At 39.6% G+C, this 18278-nt stretch overlaps 1 protein-coding gene across 3 annotated transcripts in view; it reads right to left on the bottom strand.

Moving 5' to 3' along the window:
* STK24 (serine/threonine kinase 24) overlaps nucleotides 1–14359 on the bottom strand; it is a 52196-nt gene extending 37837 nt beyond the window's left edge. For all 3 annotated transcript variants that reach the window (XR_003990221.2, XR_003990220.2, XM_030477283.2), the window contains exons 1-2: nucleotides 14009–14359; nucleotides 2963–3193 (exon numbers count right to left, since the gene is read on the bottom strand). Coding sequence is in view for 1 of the 3 variants with exons in the window: in XM_030477283.2 (XP_030333143.1) it covers nucleotides 2963–3193; nucleotides 14009–14050 (273 nt within the window). In the remaining 2 variants the exon portion in view is untranslated. The remainder of the gene's footprint in view (nucleotides 1–2962; nucleotides 3194–14008) is intronic.
* Between the last annotated feature and the right edge of the window lie 3919 nt (nucleotides 14360–18278).

Genomic DNA, 18278 nt, shown 5'->3' with positions numbered 1-18278 from the left:
AGTACGTAGGAAAAATGTTATTACGTAGTAAAAGACACCTCTTCAGCACACAAAAGGATATGCAGTAAACCTAGGGAAATAAAGAGTGATCTAGAACCAGAAAGAAAAAAATGAGAGCAATTGAAATTGTTATTGGAATTGCTATTTGTCTGCCAAAAATAATGTAGAGAAAATCAATATAAGGGTTCTCTATAAACAGTACCTCTTTTTATCTAAGATCCACCAGACACATGGACAGCACACATCACGTTGCACAGGCTTTAGAGAATGATCATCACCGCAGTGGCTGGCAATATAACCTAAGATCCTATAATTTTCTCCCTTGCTTACTTCAAAGAAGTTCATTCTGTGAGGAAATATGAGTATCATTCCTGTAATTAGTGCTAAACTGTCCAATTATGGAAGAAATAATGCCTCCTAATCTCTCAAGATGTGGAACATTAATGTGTTGAACATTCTTCGTGATGGATTATCACCCTGTCAGAAAGAGACTTAAAAGACAGTCAGACCTTTAGAAGCCTTTAGACCCTTATGGCAGTCCTGGCTTGCAAATACAACAAAGATCTGCAGCAAATAAACCTAGATTCCTAGCCAAGAATATTAACCAATTAAACATTAATATGGCCCTTTTTAAGAGTAAGTGTGTGTATATATATATAATGACACATTATTACTATCCAATAACAAGAGACCTGCAAAATGTTTCCTTTGCAAAGATTCTGTCACTTCAGCATCATCTAATAACCACCACATATTAATTTTTAACAGCATAAAGAAATGAGTTTTTTGTTTTAAGACCAAAAGTTCTGTAGTACAAAGTGTCTTGCAAAACAACATATATTCATAAAGAACTGAAGCAATGAGTAAACATGAGTAGCTGTGCATTCTACTAGCTATCAAAAGAGCTATACTTTTCTCCAAAAGTAACAGTCCTACACAGCCACTGTTAGTGCAATACCTTAGAAAATCAACACAGGTTGAAAAATTCACAGGCACTTGCCTGAAGGCATGCGGAAGGTACAAGTATTTTCAGAGGGTCCTCCTCACAACAATAAGCACAAACATCACTAATGACACTTCCATGCAGCCAAACACATTCAGGCTACCAAGTCCTACAGTCACCTCTTTCCTTCAACTAGGAAAAGCAACATTTATATACTACCTTCACAATTTGCTCACATTCACTCAGTTCAGATTTGGACACTGGATTCTCTTTTTCAACCATATTATCCTAGCATCAGAGAATGGTTCTGGAAAGGACCTTAAGATCATCTAGTTCCAACCCCCCTGCCATGGGCAGGGACACCTCACACTAAACCATGTCACCCAAGGCTCTGTCCAACCTGGCCTTGAACACTGCCAGGAACGGAGCATTCGCAACTTCCTTGGGCAACCCATTCCAGTGCCTCACCACCCTCACAATAAAGAACTTCTTCCTTACATCTAACCTGAACTTCCACTGTTGAAGTGTAAACCCTATTCTATGATTCTAAGATTCTATTGCTATTATACATTTGAAAAACAATTAAGTGGCCTTCCCATTAAACTTCTATTTTTCTTGTATTCTACCTCACTTATCCTACAAGTTCTTACTGTTCCCCCTCTAAAAGCAACAGATTTGAAGCAGACAGACAGTCCAGGAGAGAAATACCACTTTTGCTTTTTTGCCATATTTAACTACCAAACCTAGACTGAGAAATTTCAAAGGTAGTAATAAAAGCCATGATGAAAAATTTATCCAATTTACTGTGCTCAATTACGTGCCTCCTGATGCTTCTGAGATCTAGGCTATAAACTTCTAAGTCCAGCACTGATAACACATTATCAGGTCTGAAACCATTCACAAAGCCCTCAGAGACAAAATGGTTGAGAGCACAACAAAAAAAGGAAAAACTGTACATCCCTTCAGTAACACATCTCCTGGATTCAGAAAAAAAAAAAAATCCTTTTTAACTTGGAAACTAACTGTCAATCTCAGAAATCCAGAGATAAAATGGGGACCTTTTCAAAACCTTTGTGTTTTTGCTGATAAATAGAATACTTCTGCATAAGCAGACTGAAAGTTAAAGTATTTTCAGCCTACTTGTAACTTCAAACCCTATCATGAGAACAATCTCTTATCTAGATTGCCATCTCACTGTCGTAACAGAAAGAGCTATCCAGATGGGGACAAAGTCTGACCAAAGAAATAAAGTAGTACCAAAAGCTTCCAGATATTTTCAATACCTTCTAGATGTAATAAATCACTATATCCGTCCAATTAAAAACAAACAAACAAAAAAAACAACACCCCACACTACACATCTATCTAGCACACTTAAAACTGAGCCCTGGTAATTAATATGGCAGGTGGAGGGAAGGGAAACAGATTCAGAAGGCACTTAATGGAAACTCCTTCTATTAGCTTCACTTATGGCTAATGTGCTGTTTGCAAATGAGCGAATAAATTAACTCTTAGATTTTAATTTTTGTATCACTCAAATCAAGGCTCAGTTCAGTCTCCTTCGAAAAGCAACCTAAGCTTTGCCACTGATCAAGCCTTGACAAAAAATTTCAAGATTCACAGAACAGCTGATACTACATTGTTTTTCACGTTTTGACAGTTCAAATGCAGACTTAGAGTATATTTTCTGAATTTAAACAATAGTTAGAGTAACATACTCCTAATATTTAGAGAATCTAAACAGATTACTCTAGAGCTTAACAAACTGATATTATTTAATTTCTTTTTGTGCAGAAACAGCAAAGAACACGTGCCTTTTTTTTTTTTCCCCCATTAAGTTCTGTCACATACTTCACAAAATACAGTAACTCGTTCTTTCTGTAAAACTGAAAGGACAAAAACATGTTTTCCTTCAACTGAGGTCTGACTGAAACCTTGCCAATGAAAACAGGCATGACTGGATAACTTGGGAAACAATTACTTGTAAAATCAAATCACCATCATCTGTAGGCATCTTACCTTTAAATAGGATCCGTAATATTTAGTTACATATGGACTGTCACACTGACTCAGCACTGTGATTTCTTGTTGGATGTCTTCTATTTCATCTTCTGCCTCTTCTAGGTCAATAATTTTTATAGCAACCACTTTCTGAGTCCGATTGTCAATTCCTTTAAAAACTTCACCAAAAGAGCCCTTACCAATTTTCTCCAGTTTTGTAAACAGTTCTTCTGGATCTGCCTTCAGAGTCTGTTAAAAGTAAAAGAAAAGTTACTCAGTATTTGTAACAGTAAAACAAAATGTGATATTTTTAAAGGCAACAAATACTTCAAATTCTACATATTCCTATTTATTCATCTATTCTTTTTCTATCTCCATAATTAATGTCTTCTTCCTACATCCCTTATATCCACCCTTATATTCCCTGTATATATAGTACAAATTTAACACCACCCCCCTGACAGGGTTTTATCTGGCATCAGAGAGTGCTGTTACCTCAATTTCTTTTTCTTTGCCAATAAACCGTGCCCAGGCACCAAGAATGAAAGATCCTTAACAAAGATTTGGTTTCTATTAAAGCCAAAATATACCAAACACAACTACCAACAAAAGGAAACTTTTTGTCTACCCTCTTCTCTTGAAATTAGCTCTTCCCCAGAAGCCAGGGTCCTACTCTCTTGAATTTTTCACATCTCACCCTCTCAAGGATTTTGTTCCCACTCGTCAGTGCACAGACTACCATTTTCTTCGTTTGATGTGGCAAGCAAACCTCTGCGATTTTCTCCTACTAAGGATCACATGCATGAACTGCCACGCTTCTTCTTTATCCCTGACCCCAAGGTTCTCTCAAGTAGGATTTCTTTTTTTTCTTCTTCTCTCAGTTGGGTAAACTCATTCAGTCCTAAAAACACCGGTTTACAGCTATTTTGGTTTGAACAGTCACTGAAAACTATGAGCGCTCACCTAAACATGCGACTGTAAGACCTAGGTGGATCACTTTGCCATATTTTGGACACGCTCCTGTGTAACCTGCACCAGGTGGCTCTGCCTTGGCAGGGGGTTTGGACTGGATGATCTCCAGAGGTCCCTTCCAACCCTAATGATCCTGTGATTTGTTTATTCTTCACTGTTAAGTTCTCAGTTAGCTACCGCTGCTCTTAGACTTCTCACTTTCAGTGCATAGAAGGTAAGCTTCATTGTGTACCTTCTTAATCTAACAGGAAGGAGCCATTATAGCTAACAAAAATATATACAAATTACAATTAAGCTGGAAGAGTCATAGGTAGTCATAGGTAGGAATAGTCATGAAATGAAGAAAAATAGGATAGGATTACTTCAGATCTTTCCCTTAAGAAATAAAACAAACCCTTCAAAAGACTTGTCATTGTTCTTAAAAGGATAAGGTTCATGCTAAGTGAAAATACATTGTTGATACAGAAAAAGGCTCATGCAAGGCTCATGCCTAAATAAGCATAAAGCCACACAGTTTATATTTAGCCAAACCGTGTAGAAGCATGAAGAGGAGAATGAAAATTTCTAAGTTACTATTGGCAAGCACTGAGCCAACATTTTCTCTTCAACAATTCAATTTAGCTTACACAGTATCTCCCACCTATATTTCTAATTCTGCTCTCGTCTCAAAGGCTATGTAATTAACCCATGCAGCCCCGCGAATAAGATAGTCTAGAAGATACTTTAGTTTGTCTGGAGGTATTTGAATTTCACAGCTGAATTAGGAGTTCTGAGAGAGAAAAACCTACTCAATTCTTTGGGCAGTGTGTTTGTGGAGCAGTTTGGAGTCTATCATCGTATGGGGCAAATTTTGAGTACACTACTGCTTCTAATACTTTAAAGTAAGCTATTAGACATACAGTCTTCAGATAATCATCCCGGGAATTGATCACTGGCAAGACCAATCCAAAGAAAAAACACTTTTCTAAGTATAATGCAAGACTTCATCACTCCCAAGAAGTTCCCCAATTTACATTCATTTATCTATCCAAAGTCAGTTTCAGGAAACAAACAAAAGGACATGGGTTTTTATCACTCTTTCATTCACCATTAAAAGGAACTCAGCAAGAGACCCAAGTTCCTTCCACCAAAAGACGCTTTTAATTTCAATGTAATGAGAATTACATACTATTACACACTATTAAATATTACATACATAATATGCCAATATATCTCCCACTTGGAAACCAGACCAGAGCACTTCATGTTTTCCAACAAGTGTAGTTATCCTTTAGCCACAGAGTAGCTTCCAATGACAACATTCATAAGAAATAACAAAACTAGGAACCAAATCGTGCTGTAGTGGTTCTCCTCATGCCCCACAGAATGCTCTTCGGTCTATCTTTAAAACAGTCTTCTCTGAGAATTCTTCGTGAATAAAAATAACCTTAACACTTGCATTAGGTATTTTTCCTTGTGAAAGACAATTATCAGTCTGTGCGTTCATACCTACTGCGTTAACAGTTTGAGATCACGTGCTGTAGAGCTGTGCATGCCTAACCCATCCACACAAGCCTTTTAGTTCCGTTCACTAACCACAGGAATCTAAGCATTACATCATTACAAAAGCATTTGGGTAAATCACAAACCAATCCCAGTCACAGTGGCCTGAAAAAATTCTGTATTTCACCTCCAAAGACAAAGTCACAGCGTACTTCAGTTGTTCATATGGAGAAAAACACAGGGGCTATTTGCCAGCAGCTCTTTGAGATCTGTTGGCCATATGTATTCACCCCCTATTGTCCCTCTTCCCCTCAAACCTCTATTACAATTGTATATTAAAGCCAATTACTTCATGGTACCACAGTCTTCTGAGACTTTCAGAACTCTTACAGCTTCAGTTTTACAGTGTCAGGCTCTTGGGATTCTAGTATTAGGCTTTTGCAGGTTTATAAAAAAAAAAAAAACCACCACAAAAGAACATTTTACCAGTCATTTTGTGTTAAGAATTCCAGAGAAGCAGGAAGAGAATGGTTCCTGGAAGTCCTGAGAAGCAGGGAAGAATTGTTCCTCTTTGATTTTTTTTAGAATCGAAATTTTGCCGCCATTTTGAAATGTTAATCGTTCAATAATAGCTGGAATTAATATAATTAAAATTATTACCAATAGTTCTTCCTCCAAATTCCTTGTGAAATTACTTATTATATAAAAAACCAAAACACTCCTTTTCCTTCCCAAATCAGAACTTTCGTAAATTATTCTTAGTTTTAAAATTTAAAAGCTGACATTCCTGAGTTTTGTCCTGAGCAACAGAAGGCAGTAACAGCTTTAACAAAAAAAAGCTCTCTTGCTCTGTAAGAAAGTCTGAATTTTCTTCTCAGGAGATCATGTGTTTGAGGTTAGAACCTTAAACTACTGGCAACCTTTGTTTATTGACAACTACCAGTTGGTCTCTTTTTAATTACCTGCTGTATTTCAAAAATAGAGAAATTAGGCCTCCAGATACATAATGAACTGCTTGAATCTGAAAATACACGAGTGGCCAATTCCCATTCATTTTTCCAAGATCACATCTGGAAAGGATTCTCTCCAAATTTATTTTTGTTTCTTTTTGTAAATACTTCCAACAGAGCCAAAATAAACAAATAGCTTTATAAATATCCTCTCTATATGACTGAACAGAGAAAATGTCTTCCAGAGATTGTGTCACTACAGTTTTGCTGGCTCTACTCTTCGCAAGCTTTTACACTTAGCATACAGCTTTTTCCTACTACTATTAAAATAAAGGGAACCAATAAAAGAGCCTTCATGTAACTGGGCACACCAAACATTGCTAGAAATCACAGAACAGAACAGCAATATCTGCTGCAAAAGGATAAAGTTAATCGCCTGGTTTGATAGGGAGCTAGATCTCTACCACTCAAACATTTCCTTCAAAGTGTGTCAGAGAATACATATTGTGTCAAATAAAAACAAATTCTGGAACATTTAGGTGTAATGATTACAGAACTTTCCACTTCCATCACCACTTCGATTAGCTTGGGTTTTGTTTTGAATAGTTTTTCACATTTCTGAACACCAACCACAACCATCCCGTCTCAGTCTCCAGCTTGTCTAGTCCTTTCTTTTCACCATAAGCTGAAGCCGCCATTCACCCAATAACTTGGGTAATTTCTCTGTACTTGTTCCCACATTGGATTCATTACTTTTGACCTTAATCAGCCAGAAACAACATACTGCACTTAAAATTATCTCTTCTCAGTATCTAACATGACTGTCGCCCACGTCTAAGAATAAAGATAATCCGATACATTCTCAGATTCTATTTATTCAACTTAGCCTCATGGCTCAAACTCAGCTGTGGCCAACTAAACCCACTCACCTCTTCCTAAGCCTCTGCATTTCCAACCAATGAGCTCCCAGCCTACTGCAAATGTTCTTTGAAATAATTCATACTTATGACACCTCGCACTTTATGCTATTTTGTTGACTAATTCAAACCCTCAAGGTTGTGTAGCTCTTCAGTAACAGCCTCTAAAGCATAACAGATGCCTTTAAATTTTGTACAATCAGCACATTTTATCAGCATGCCTTGCCCTTTTTTATGCTAAGTCTCAGTCACTTCTCAGTTACCAACCGTCAAGAACAATCCTGGAGAAAACAGCACTATCATCCACATTGGTATCACATCTCCATTACTCCATTACCCTCCTCAAGCCAGGACTATACAGGTCTTACAATGTATTTTTTTTTTATGAATCTCTAATTCTCATCTGCACTAACTGCTTCTATAGCTCAACAGAAAGTGTTACTGAAATTCAAACTAGTTAGATCAAACTTTATCCATAACCATTCTGACCTAAGATACAGCTTTAACTGAGTCTTTTTCTGCATCTTATGCCAGTTCTTATTTCTAATCTCTTTTTATGAAGGGTTATTCATCCAGATATTGTAGGAAAGGGTGAAATCCCTATTTTTCTCTTTAACTTACAAGAATTACAAGTCATATCTGTATTCAAGTTCTAAAGCTTATGTGGGCAACTGATTTTACTTGCAGATCTCTAATTTCTCTATGCCTCTTTGGAAACAGACCATCCAAAGCCTATTCACCTCACCACAGACCAGTATTAAGGAGCTTCTATTTTTACTTTTCCCCTTTTCCCCTCACAAGAGGCAGCAAAGGAGATAAAGTGTAAATCTCTACTGTAAAAAAAAAAAAAACCAAACACAAAAACAAAAACAAAAAACCACCAACAAAAAAAATACAACCAAAAAAAAAATCATCTCCACAAAATACCCATATAAGATGGTTTCACATCAGGAAAAACTACTTCCAGGAACAAGAAGCTTTAGATTTTGCTACCCAGCATCTCACCTTTCTGCAAAGTGTCCAAGTTTTTGCTTTCAGCAACACAAATACACCATATCTGAATAACTGATACAATATAGAAGATCATTTCCTGCAATTGGTGGGAAACTTAAATAAAAGAGAGGCAGTAAGCAGAAAATAAATCGCTCAATTTTACTGCATTGTATCAAGCCCTACTTGTATTTTCAAAGAGCAGCTAAATATTAAAGTATTTGAATTCATAGTCTAGGACTTATCTAAACAAAAACAAAACAACGAAAGAAAATTTTTTTAAGAAGCCTTAAAATTTGAAGCAAAGGGAGCTATCTCTTAGTTTTATCTATTGATAATAAAGTAAAATCAGCTGAACTAGGATAGACACTTATAATTATCATGAACAGCAACAACTGATTTTTTTCTTCTTGGAAGACTAGTAAGCAAAACATATAATGAAAGATACAAAAGCTAGAATGAATGTGTTCATCTGCACTAACTAGGTGTAAAACTAAGATCCAGCTGTTTCACTGAGAATTTGTACATGAGAAAAAAACCCACTCTGATTGTTCTTTTATTATTCAAATATACACATTCCATATTTCTCATTTTCCATCTCCAGTAATTAGACACACTACCATAAGGAAATTATAGAATCATAGAATAGTAAGGGTTGGAAAGAATCTGAAGATCGCCTAGTTCCAACCCCCCTGCCATGGGCAGGGACACCTCACACTAGACCATGTCGCCCAAGGCTCTGTCCAACCTGGCCTTGAACACCTCAGGGATGGAGCATCCACAACCTCCCTGGGCAACCCATTCCAGTGCTTCACCACCCTCACAGTAAAAAACTTCTTCCTTATATCTAACCTGAACTTCCTGTGTGTCAGAAAGAATAATTCCAATTAAATATGATGAATTTCTGAAGTTTCTCAAGCTCTTTTTAATAAAGCATCACTAAAAACTGTCATAACCTGTCACTGACTTCCTCTCTCCCATCCATTACACTTTTAAAATGTAAATGATAGCAACTGAAAAAATCTCTCCATGCCTTGAGCACACAATGAAAACAACAAACATCAGACACAGCATAGCAGCGAAACCCAAAGTGTTTTTAGACACCAAGGGAAAGACAACTAAAGAGCGTCGTTCCCCCCCCCAAAAAAAAAAAAACAAACAAGCATTTTAGAATGTCACTCACTTGTTTCCACTTGCTAAAAAGTTCAAACATGGTAAAAATCATTCTTAATTATCTAAGCTACTGACAAAAAAAAAAAAAAAAAAAAAAAAAAGAGAAAGCAGTGTCTCTTTGTGGAAATTCTCACCATTCTGGCAAGTGGCTGAATCAATAATGCTGATAGAGGCAATTAGAAATTTATGTTGCATTAATACTAACTGAGCGAAAGAAGAAATGTATGAGTTTTAGGATCTACAGCAATCTAATAATTTGAGGTGAGTCTCTTCTTTCACCCATTCTATCATCTGACAAGAAAATTCAAATGTATGTCTCTTAAGAAGCTGCTGAAGAGTGCAACTACAAATAGCATAGGGAAGTAAAAGTATTTCCAAAATTTCCCTGTTTCATGCCTCACTTTCTATATTTGCACTGCAGAAGGCTCTTAGTTCTATACTAAGGTAGAATCAACACATGGAAGAGTTTGATGATTGTGCAACGTTAGTGTTTATTACTTTCAGGTCTGCTCTTGTCCACTAAGAAGGAACAATTCCATGCATGGACACTTCTAACAACAAAGCATTTATTGGCTTATGAAAACAATTTCACTAAAAAAGACCATCTATTCAATACAACTCTTCGAAAGTAAACTACGTTGATCTGATTTGGGAACTATACATCCTGAACACACCCAGGAGTTTGGTTTTGGGTAATACACTAAAGCTTAAAACAAGCCTGGGAAAACGATCAAATAGATTTTTCATATTAACTAACTCGTGAATGCCCATCATCACCTTGTATTGATCATGCCTCAAGACTCAATTAGGCACATAACCCAAACACATCAGGTTGAGTGAGTTAGCAACTTTGTCAACATGAAGTTGCTATATTCACAGTCAAGCTTCTCTGAACCAAAAAGCTTAAAGATGACGGAATTTTAAAAGCACCTTAGGAATTTCATGAAGCTGATATACGGACACACCTAAAAATACAAATAAAGCTTCTCAGAAAATAATTATTCTGGGAGGAAAAAAAAAAAGTTCAGGGCTTCAGGGCATTTGGGGGAGGGTAGGTTTGGTGTTTTCAGTTGTTCCCCCCCTGCCTCCTTTAAGAGATTGAAACAGGGAAAAAGGTGACAATTATTTCTAACCAGTACCAGTGTTCATAATGCCACAGAAGTGTATTTGAAACTCTTATTCACCTGAAATTTTTAATTACTTTTACTGTGGAAGCACCTGGAATTACAACTAGAAGCCATACTTCGATTCATTTTAAACCGTAGCACTCACTGTACCACCTGAGCACAGCAAACTCCAAAGAGGTAAACCACCTGTGGGCTTTTCTCACTCCTCTAGGATCTGAAGCTGATGGAGCCATTTATCTTTCCTCAAGAGCAGTTTAAAGTATTCTTATTGTTTACCATAATGTCTTACCATAATATAGGGCTCATTTTAAAGTAGGTTAATAAAATCTGTTCCATACAGTTTTTTACACAATTAGAAGTACACAGAAAAGCTAAGGTAAAAAAAAACCAAAAAAAACCCCAAAAAAACACCAACTGGTTTTCCGATTCTCCAACTTGAGAAACAAAGAAAAATACAAGCAAACCAGATGCAGCTTAACCCCAAAACTTTTTAAGTGAGGAAAGAGGGGAGAAAGACATTTAATTGCTATATGTTTATCATTTTATTGTTAAAAATTACCTTAAAACTGGCTGCTGCTATGTGTCCAACAGCTTGATGTACTGCAGCACTGTGTTCTGCAGCTTCATCCACTATGATTTTCTCTGCCAGCCTACATTTCCTGAGCTTTTTGGTCCAACACACTCCTAACACGCTTCAAAATACATTACGGTTCACCAAGCACACTTACTATAAATGTATAAACACCGTACTTTAAAGTATAGCTTCCATAAAGAAGCTATAGAAGCTTATCACAGCCTTGGAATGCAGGCCAGTCTGAAAATCAAGGTCATATACACTTATTCCGAGCCAGCCTTGCAGAAATCTCACGCATTACAGACAAACAAGCATTCTCCCCAGGCCACTTCTATAAAGCATAAATAAGGAAGACAACATAATCTCAGTTTAGTAATGATGCACCTTCACGGGCACACACTCTAATGCATATCTAAAGCCCTTAAAACCAAGGACAGCATAATCTTTGGGTCCAAACTTATTTGCACGCATAGAAATTTAGGTCAAAACCCAGCTCGGTTTTATTCAGGTTACAACATGGCCACTTCGCAGCAGACAGCGAATCTCAGGTTTTGACAACCTTCCAGCACCATCCTACATTTCCTCCACAGTTTTTCATTCCTTTGGCTCACTTTCTACCCACTCACTTTTATGCATCACCCTTCAAACATTGATCAGAGATCTTGTACAGAGAGAAATACATTAATCCTTCATTCTCCTGTTCTATTTACACAGTACTTGGCTCACACCAAACAGCATTAATAAAGCATTGTCCCTGCATGTGATTTTTGCGGGTCAAGAAGTTACTCTTGTTCACGGCGAGGATACTGACTGCTCTCTTGTATAAGCAAAGAACGTAGAAGAAAGCTGCATAACTTGTCACTGATACTGCTTACATCGTTTGTTGCAGAAGCTGGTAGATGGGGAGGAGGTATCACACCACAGAGGAAAAAAAAAAAAGATAGTCCCGTGATTTAGGCAATTTAATTATAACCCTGAGAACTGAGCTCTATTCCTCTCTTCTACATATAAGACCCAAACCATTGTCCTATATAAGTAGACGTCACACATTGTATGTACCTTCATCTTTGAACATTTTCTGCAAGTACAAGCACAGAGAATCACATACTGAAAACAGACCACTATAAGACTGCTGTATACTCTGACAGAATGGAAATGGATATAGACATCTTGAACTGGGTGCAGAAAATTAGCCAGTAGTATTTACATTGATAACAGACTTCATGCCTCTACCTATCAGCAAGTCTTTACTTTGGAGTTTGTTTGGATTTGTTTGTTTTTACACTGTTAAAGTTCACACTTGAGAAACTCTCATAATAATACAATAAAAATTCATAAGAAAAATAACACTGTCCTGAATAAAGATATTAGACGCAACCTTCAAAATTATGTGAACTAACAAAAAAACTGAATATCTACCCATTTAGTACAGCTAACAGTGTCGCAAACTAAATAACAAATCAAGTCAATAAAAAAACACATCCTCAGAGAGATCATGCAATGACACACATAAGCAGTACATGCATATTGCTGAAATGATCTTCATCCTCTCACATCTGAGCAGCTACAAATCTGACTTAATTCTAAAATATTACAGATTCTGTTTCAAAGTAAGTAGGTAGTCATCTTGGTTTTAACATGTTTCAAAAGGGTAAAAAAATGCAACATTAAGCTAACCCTAGAAAGAAACCCTTATTCTCTGTCTCCGGCAATCGGCAAACTGCTCATATTTGGAAGGTGAACTTGAACACTGAACAGCAGTACCTGCAGAGCAATAAATTAATCAGTTCAGAGTGAGGGCCTGCGTACTCTATTTGGCATCCAGTACTATGCCTGAGCAGAGAATTCGTGCTATGCCTAAGCGTGTAACATTTTAAATTCAAATTGTCAGGTTATGTAAAGAAAGAAGATTCGTGACTTTGAATCTGGACTCGTGGAGAAACAAGCCAGAGTAAATCAACACTTAAACCAAATTAAGCACAAAAACTTTCAATCCACAGAGAAATTGAGAAAAACTCTACTTGCTATTCATAAGTTTTTCTTTTGGACGTGGGCAGAAGGAAGTTTCTAATAAGATGTTGGAAACATTAGAATAACAACACACGGATACCAATGACCTTAATGTTTTTCTGGCAGTAGTTTGCATTTGGACTAAGAAAAACAGGCAGAAGAAAGGCGGCTCAGTCACCAGAAAAACACTCCGCTTGTTTCAAAATATAACTATAACACAGAAACAGCAAATTCCATCGTATAACAGCAGCAACTAACCAACTCCCAGAGCCAGGGACAGGAGCCAAACACCATCCCTGGACACCCACCCGAGACAGCACTCCCACTAGCCAGCACCAGAGATGGGCACTGCAGCATGCGGTGAAGGTCAACGTTTTCAGGCCCCGTTTTTATGTATGTTCCCTTTAATCACGTCAAAATAACGGGACCGAGAGTCGCCCATCAAGACACGCTTCGCTTCCCGAATTAAAACACCGAAGAGAACTACTGGACGGGGAGACAAACCGCGCACCCCTCCGCTCCGCACCCGCGCAGCGAAACAGAGGCTACTGAGGAAGGAGAGAGGGAGGGAAGGATTCGCCAGGCGGAGGGACCTCGTTAGGCATTACGCGAAGTGCTGACAGCACGTTTCGTTTCCACGGGTTACGAGGAGATGCCGCTCCTGCCCCCAGCCCAGCCCCCCCAGGGCCGAGTCAGAGTGCAAAGGCGTTTCTCCCCTCGCCCTGTACCCCCTCCACCCCAGGGAACGCCGGTACCGCGTCGCACCGCGCCCCATCACACCGTTCCCCCTATCTCCAGTCGCGGCGGGAGGCGGCGAAGGTCCTGCCCTTGGGGCTCGCCGATCCCTTCGCCCGGCGGCTAGTCCTCACCTGCATCCCCGGCAGGCCCGTCTGCACGGGGGAGTGAGCCATGGCGGCGGCGGCGGCGGCAGGGACGGGGCGGGAGGAGGGAGGGAGCCGGGTCTGCTCAGGCGGCTCCGGGGGACAGGGCTTAGCTCATCTCCACGTTCACACACAGCCCTTCCCCCGAGCGAGCGGCGCCTGTGGTGGGAAAGGGGCCGTCCCAAGCGCGGAGCTCTTCAGGCGCCCGTCACGGATGCGAACGGCGGCGGCCTCTTCATCCCTCCTCTCTCTCCCTCCCCTTCCTCTTCCTCCTTCGGCCGGCGACACGATGACAAACCTGAGGGGAAGGGGGGGGGCGGCGGCAACGGCAGCGTGCGCGCGCGCCCGCCCCGCCCCTGCCACCCGCGTACCTGCCCGCGCGGCCCCGCCCGGTGCCCGCCTCGTCGTCCCCCTCCCGCCGCCGTCGCCTGACGGTGAAGGGGAGCGGGAGGACGAAGGGCTCCGAGCGCCCCCCGGCCGTACGTACCGCGGGGTTCGGAGACCCGGCCTGAGCGGCTCTGGCGGTGCCCGTTCCCGAGCGCCGAGCTTGCATCGTCCCCGGGGCCGCAGGCACCCGGGCAGCGGCCTTGGGGGGTTTGCTGTGTCTCGTCCTGCGCGGTCTCGGCGGAGCCAGCCCGCAGCTGAAGAGCCGCTTGTCGTCTCCCGCCGTCCCAGCGAAGGGCAGCCTGCCGGCTGCCGGTGAGGCAGCACAGGTGAAGCAGGCGAGCATCAGGCTCGGAGGCTGCTCGCTTAAAATAAGGCAGGCGGGGTGAGGCGGTGGATCGAGATGGCAGAAACCCTAGACATTTTGTGGTATGTCCTTTTCCTGCCTCCCCTTCACTGGGACGCTCCAAGAAAGGTCAGGGTAACGCTATCGCTGTGCTGAGGTATATGGTTTCAGGAAGCACTTGACTTCCTGTCTGAAGTTGCAAAAGCAGCAAACCAAATGACAGTCGTGCCTCTACAACACCTCCTCGGTGGAAGAAGAGTGGGTCAGGAGGCAGCTCTCCCACACACCAGAAAAACCCTGAGCCCGTGCACAACCCTCAAGAAGCTGACAATGTTGTATTCCCCTTACTTGGCTTATTTAAGATGAGAATAAAGAGTTCCATCACACAATTTCCAACGCACTATGGAATGCCCAAAGATCCTCTCCTTTCCCCCCCTAAAAAAAAGCTGGATAATCTCATGAGCATTAAAATTATTGACATCTGTCAGCCAGTGGGTCTGGGACCCACAGGGCAACAGTTCGCCATCTTTTTAACTGCATTAAAGAAAGGGCTGAGCATCCACCACAGCATAAATTGCTTTTCAATAGGTAATTCACTAGAAAGTTTGTACAAATCTCTGAACTGCGGGAAATACAGCAGCATTCCAGAATCTGAGGGGAGCCTACAAGAATGCTGGAGAGGGGCTCTTCACTGGGGGACTGTAGTGATAGGACAAGGGGTAACGGGTTCAAACTTATGTAGGGGAAGATAGGTTAGATATTAGGTTAGGTATTAGGAAGAAATTCCTCACTTATGCGGGTGGTGAGGCGCTGGCACAGGTTGCCCAGAGAAGCTGTGGCCTGCCTCATCCCTGGCAGTGTTCAAGGCCAGGTTGGACGGGGCTTTGAGCAACCTGGTCTAGTGGAAGGTGTCCCTGCCCATGGCAGGGGGTTGGAACTAGATGAGCTTTAAGGTCCTTTCCAACCCAAACCATTCTGTGATTCTGTGAAATGTAAAATAGTCTTATTGACACCCGGTTAGAATTCCTGCTGAAGTTTTTCCTGCAGTTATGATATTCTTATCTAATATGGACTGAGCTAATGCTACACAATCTTGTTTTCCTGCAACTTGTAGAAACATAAATGTCTCTAAATTTCTACCCTCAGTCAAACTCAAATAAAATTAGCTAACAGCCTTATTTGTGCACATAAACACTCAGTGATTGTTTCCCCGAGAGATTACACTAAATATACCAGCTCTTGAGTACAGTGAAACACAGAAATGTTGATGGATAGAAATTGTGTAGAAAATTGAACCATTGGAAGTCTTTGATTGGTTGTTCATGAAGGAGTTGCTAGTTGCCTTAATGCCAGAATGAAATTTTAATTATGGGTGTCTTAACTGCAATAAATATGAAAATGTTTCTACTGTTCACTGCTATGTTATTTTCACAGAAATATTAAAGCTTTCAATTGAGTTTTACCTCAGACACTTACCAACAGACAAATAACAGTCACAACAATCCATATCAAAACTTTCTATTTAGATTGTTTTCCAAAGCGTTTTTACAATTTTCTTTTTCTAAAAAAAAAAAAGGTAGAGCTTTAGTATCTCAGTGGTTGCTCCACTGTAGTAACTTTTTTTCACTTGCTAGAGAGAAAGTCAACCTTTCGCTTTGTCCCATGAGCACTATTGAGCTTTCGCTACTTCACATATTAAAAATACTCCTTGAGAAAATGTCAGGCTTACCTTTGCCTGTGCAGCTTTATTTTTGCCCTTTTCTATATAGTTATTATGATACAGACACTATCAGCTGCTTTACTTTTTTTCTGCAGTTAGACACACAGCTACAGAGTGAAAATAAAAAAGGTATAAAACTAAGTTTTATCTTTTGCATTACAAGAGGTATAAAACTATAATTTTCTGTCCATGAGTATATTCTTTGGGACTTCAATAATTTTCACAAGGAACGTATACTCGATTTGCTAGAGTTATTTATGTTTTATCTTGCTAATGCCCTTTCTACATTTAGTTTGGTAGATGGGGAGGAGGGATCACACCACAAAAAAAGAAAAGATAGTCCCATGATTTAGGCAATTTAATCATAACCCTGAGAACTAAGCTCTCTTCCTCTCTCTTCTAAATAAGAAGTCCCAAACCATAACCTTTGTCTTATTTAAGTAGATATCACATTTTATGTGTGCATAGCACAAAAAACTTCCCGTGTTCTGCCTGGTCTGAAGTAATTTTCCCCATGTAAGCTCCTAGCCCTGGGCCACTGTGAACTCTTTCTCTCACTCATATGCTGTCATTCAGTAAAGATCACGGATTTATTTCATCTCAAGGCTTCAAAGTTCTGCATTACATATTCAGCAAGAGACTGTGCCTGAAAATGATTGTTTGAGCCAATGGAATAAGCTCTATGAGCAGATTTACTTGTTAAATGTGGGAAAACAAAGGAGCAGATTCAAAACTGTGTCATAAAACAGATACCAGGCCAAGTTAAGTTTTAATAAAGTTGGACCTATGTATTAGAATGTCACATTTCTGTCAGCTTCTGTATTTTATACTGTATCTTATGTTCTGATACACTTAAAATCACTTAAGTGTATTACACTTACTTAAAATTTCTCCCCCAGATCTGAAGAAATCTTTACCAAAATGGTTTTGAATGTAATCTTAAAATAATGAATGTGTGTGTTTGCTATTAATTTTGTAAATGCTAATCTTTCAGTCTAATTTTTAACTCTGTCCTCACAGACTAAACAGCAGAAGCTTTGCGAATTTTCCTCTCCTTTTCTGAACCTTTTCTGAGGGAAAAAGGATTTTGTGTATTATACTCCAAAGAAAGGTACTCTTTCTTTCTCAGACTACTCTTGCAGAAATCTTTATTAAAAATAGAATGATTACATGTTATGCTAACCTACCATCCCAGTAAAATGACAAAGAAAGACTTCAAAAATAAACAGTTCTTATCATTAAGATGGTTCCCTGTTGTATCTTTTTGAAGCCAGATGTTTCCAGCATGCAAAGGTTCAATTTATTTTATGTGTAGATTTCTCAATGCCTGGTTTGCTTTCAGTTTAAAATGGTAGTTTGAACATGCAGAGATTTTCTGCTTTGATGGTTATACAAGAAAAAAGTTACAAAAGGAAAATATGATTGCATAATTGTAATGGCAGTGACTGTGAACTTCTGTTTATAAGCTACCCATGAAGAAAAAAACATTTTCCTTACTGATCAAGACTGAAACTTCTCAAGTAAGCTCTTTCAGAATTTGTAATATACCATAAATAAGTAAATAATCCTATCCTGACATAAACACACTACAGAAAAAGCACTGTGGATTGTACCCAGTGGACATTTATCCACAAAATATAGCGTGTGAGAAATGTAATAGTGAATAAGTAGCAGGCACCAAATTTACCTGGGGAAGAGAGAAGAATGAGAGGGCTGAACGCGTGACAATATTGCTTGCGGTAAGAAGTGGCAACGGGATTATGGAGACTCCTCCACAGACAGGGTCAAGTTTGTCCGTCTTGCATGGC

Source organism: Strigops habroptila, chromosome 2, assembly GCF_004027225.2.
Source record: "Strigops habroptila isolate Jane chromosome 2, bStrHab1.2.pri, whole genome shotgun sequence".
Taxonomy (NCBI): domain Eukaryota; kingdom Metazoa; phylum Chordata; class Aves; order Psittaciformes; family Psittacidae; genus Strigops; species Strigops habroptila.
This window is presented reverse-complemented; position numbering and strand designations above follow the sequence as displayed.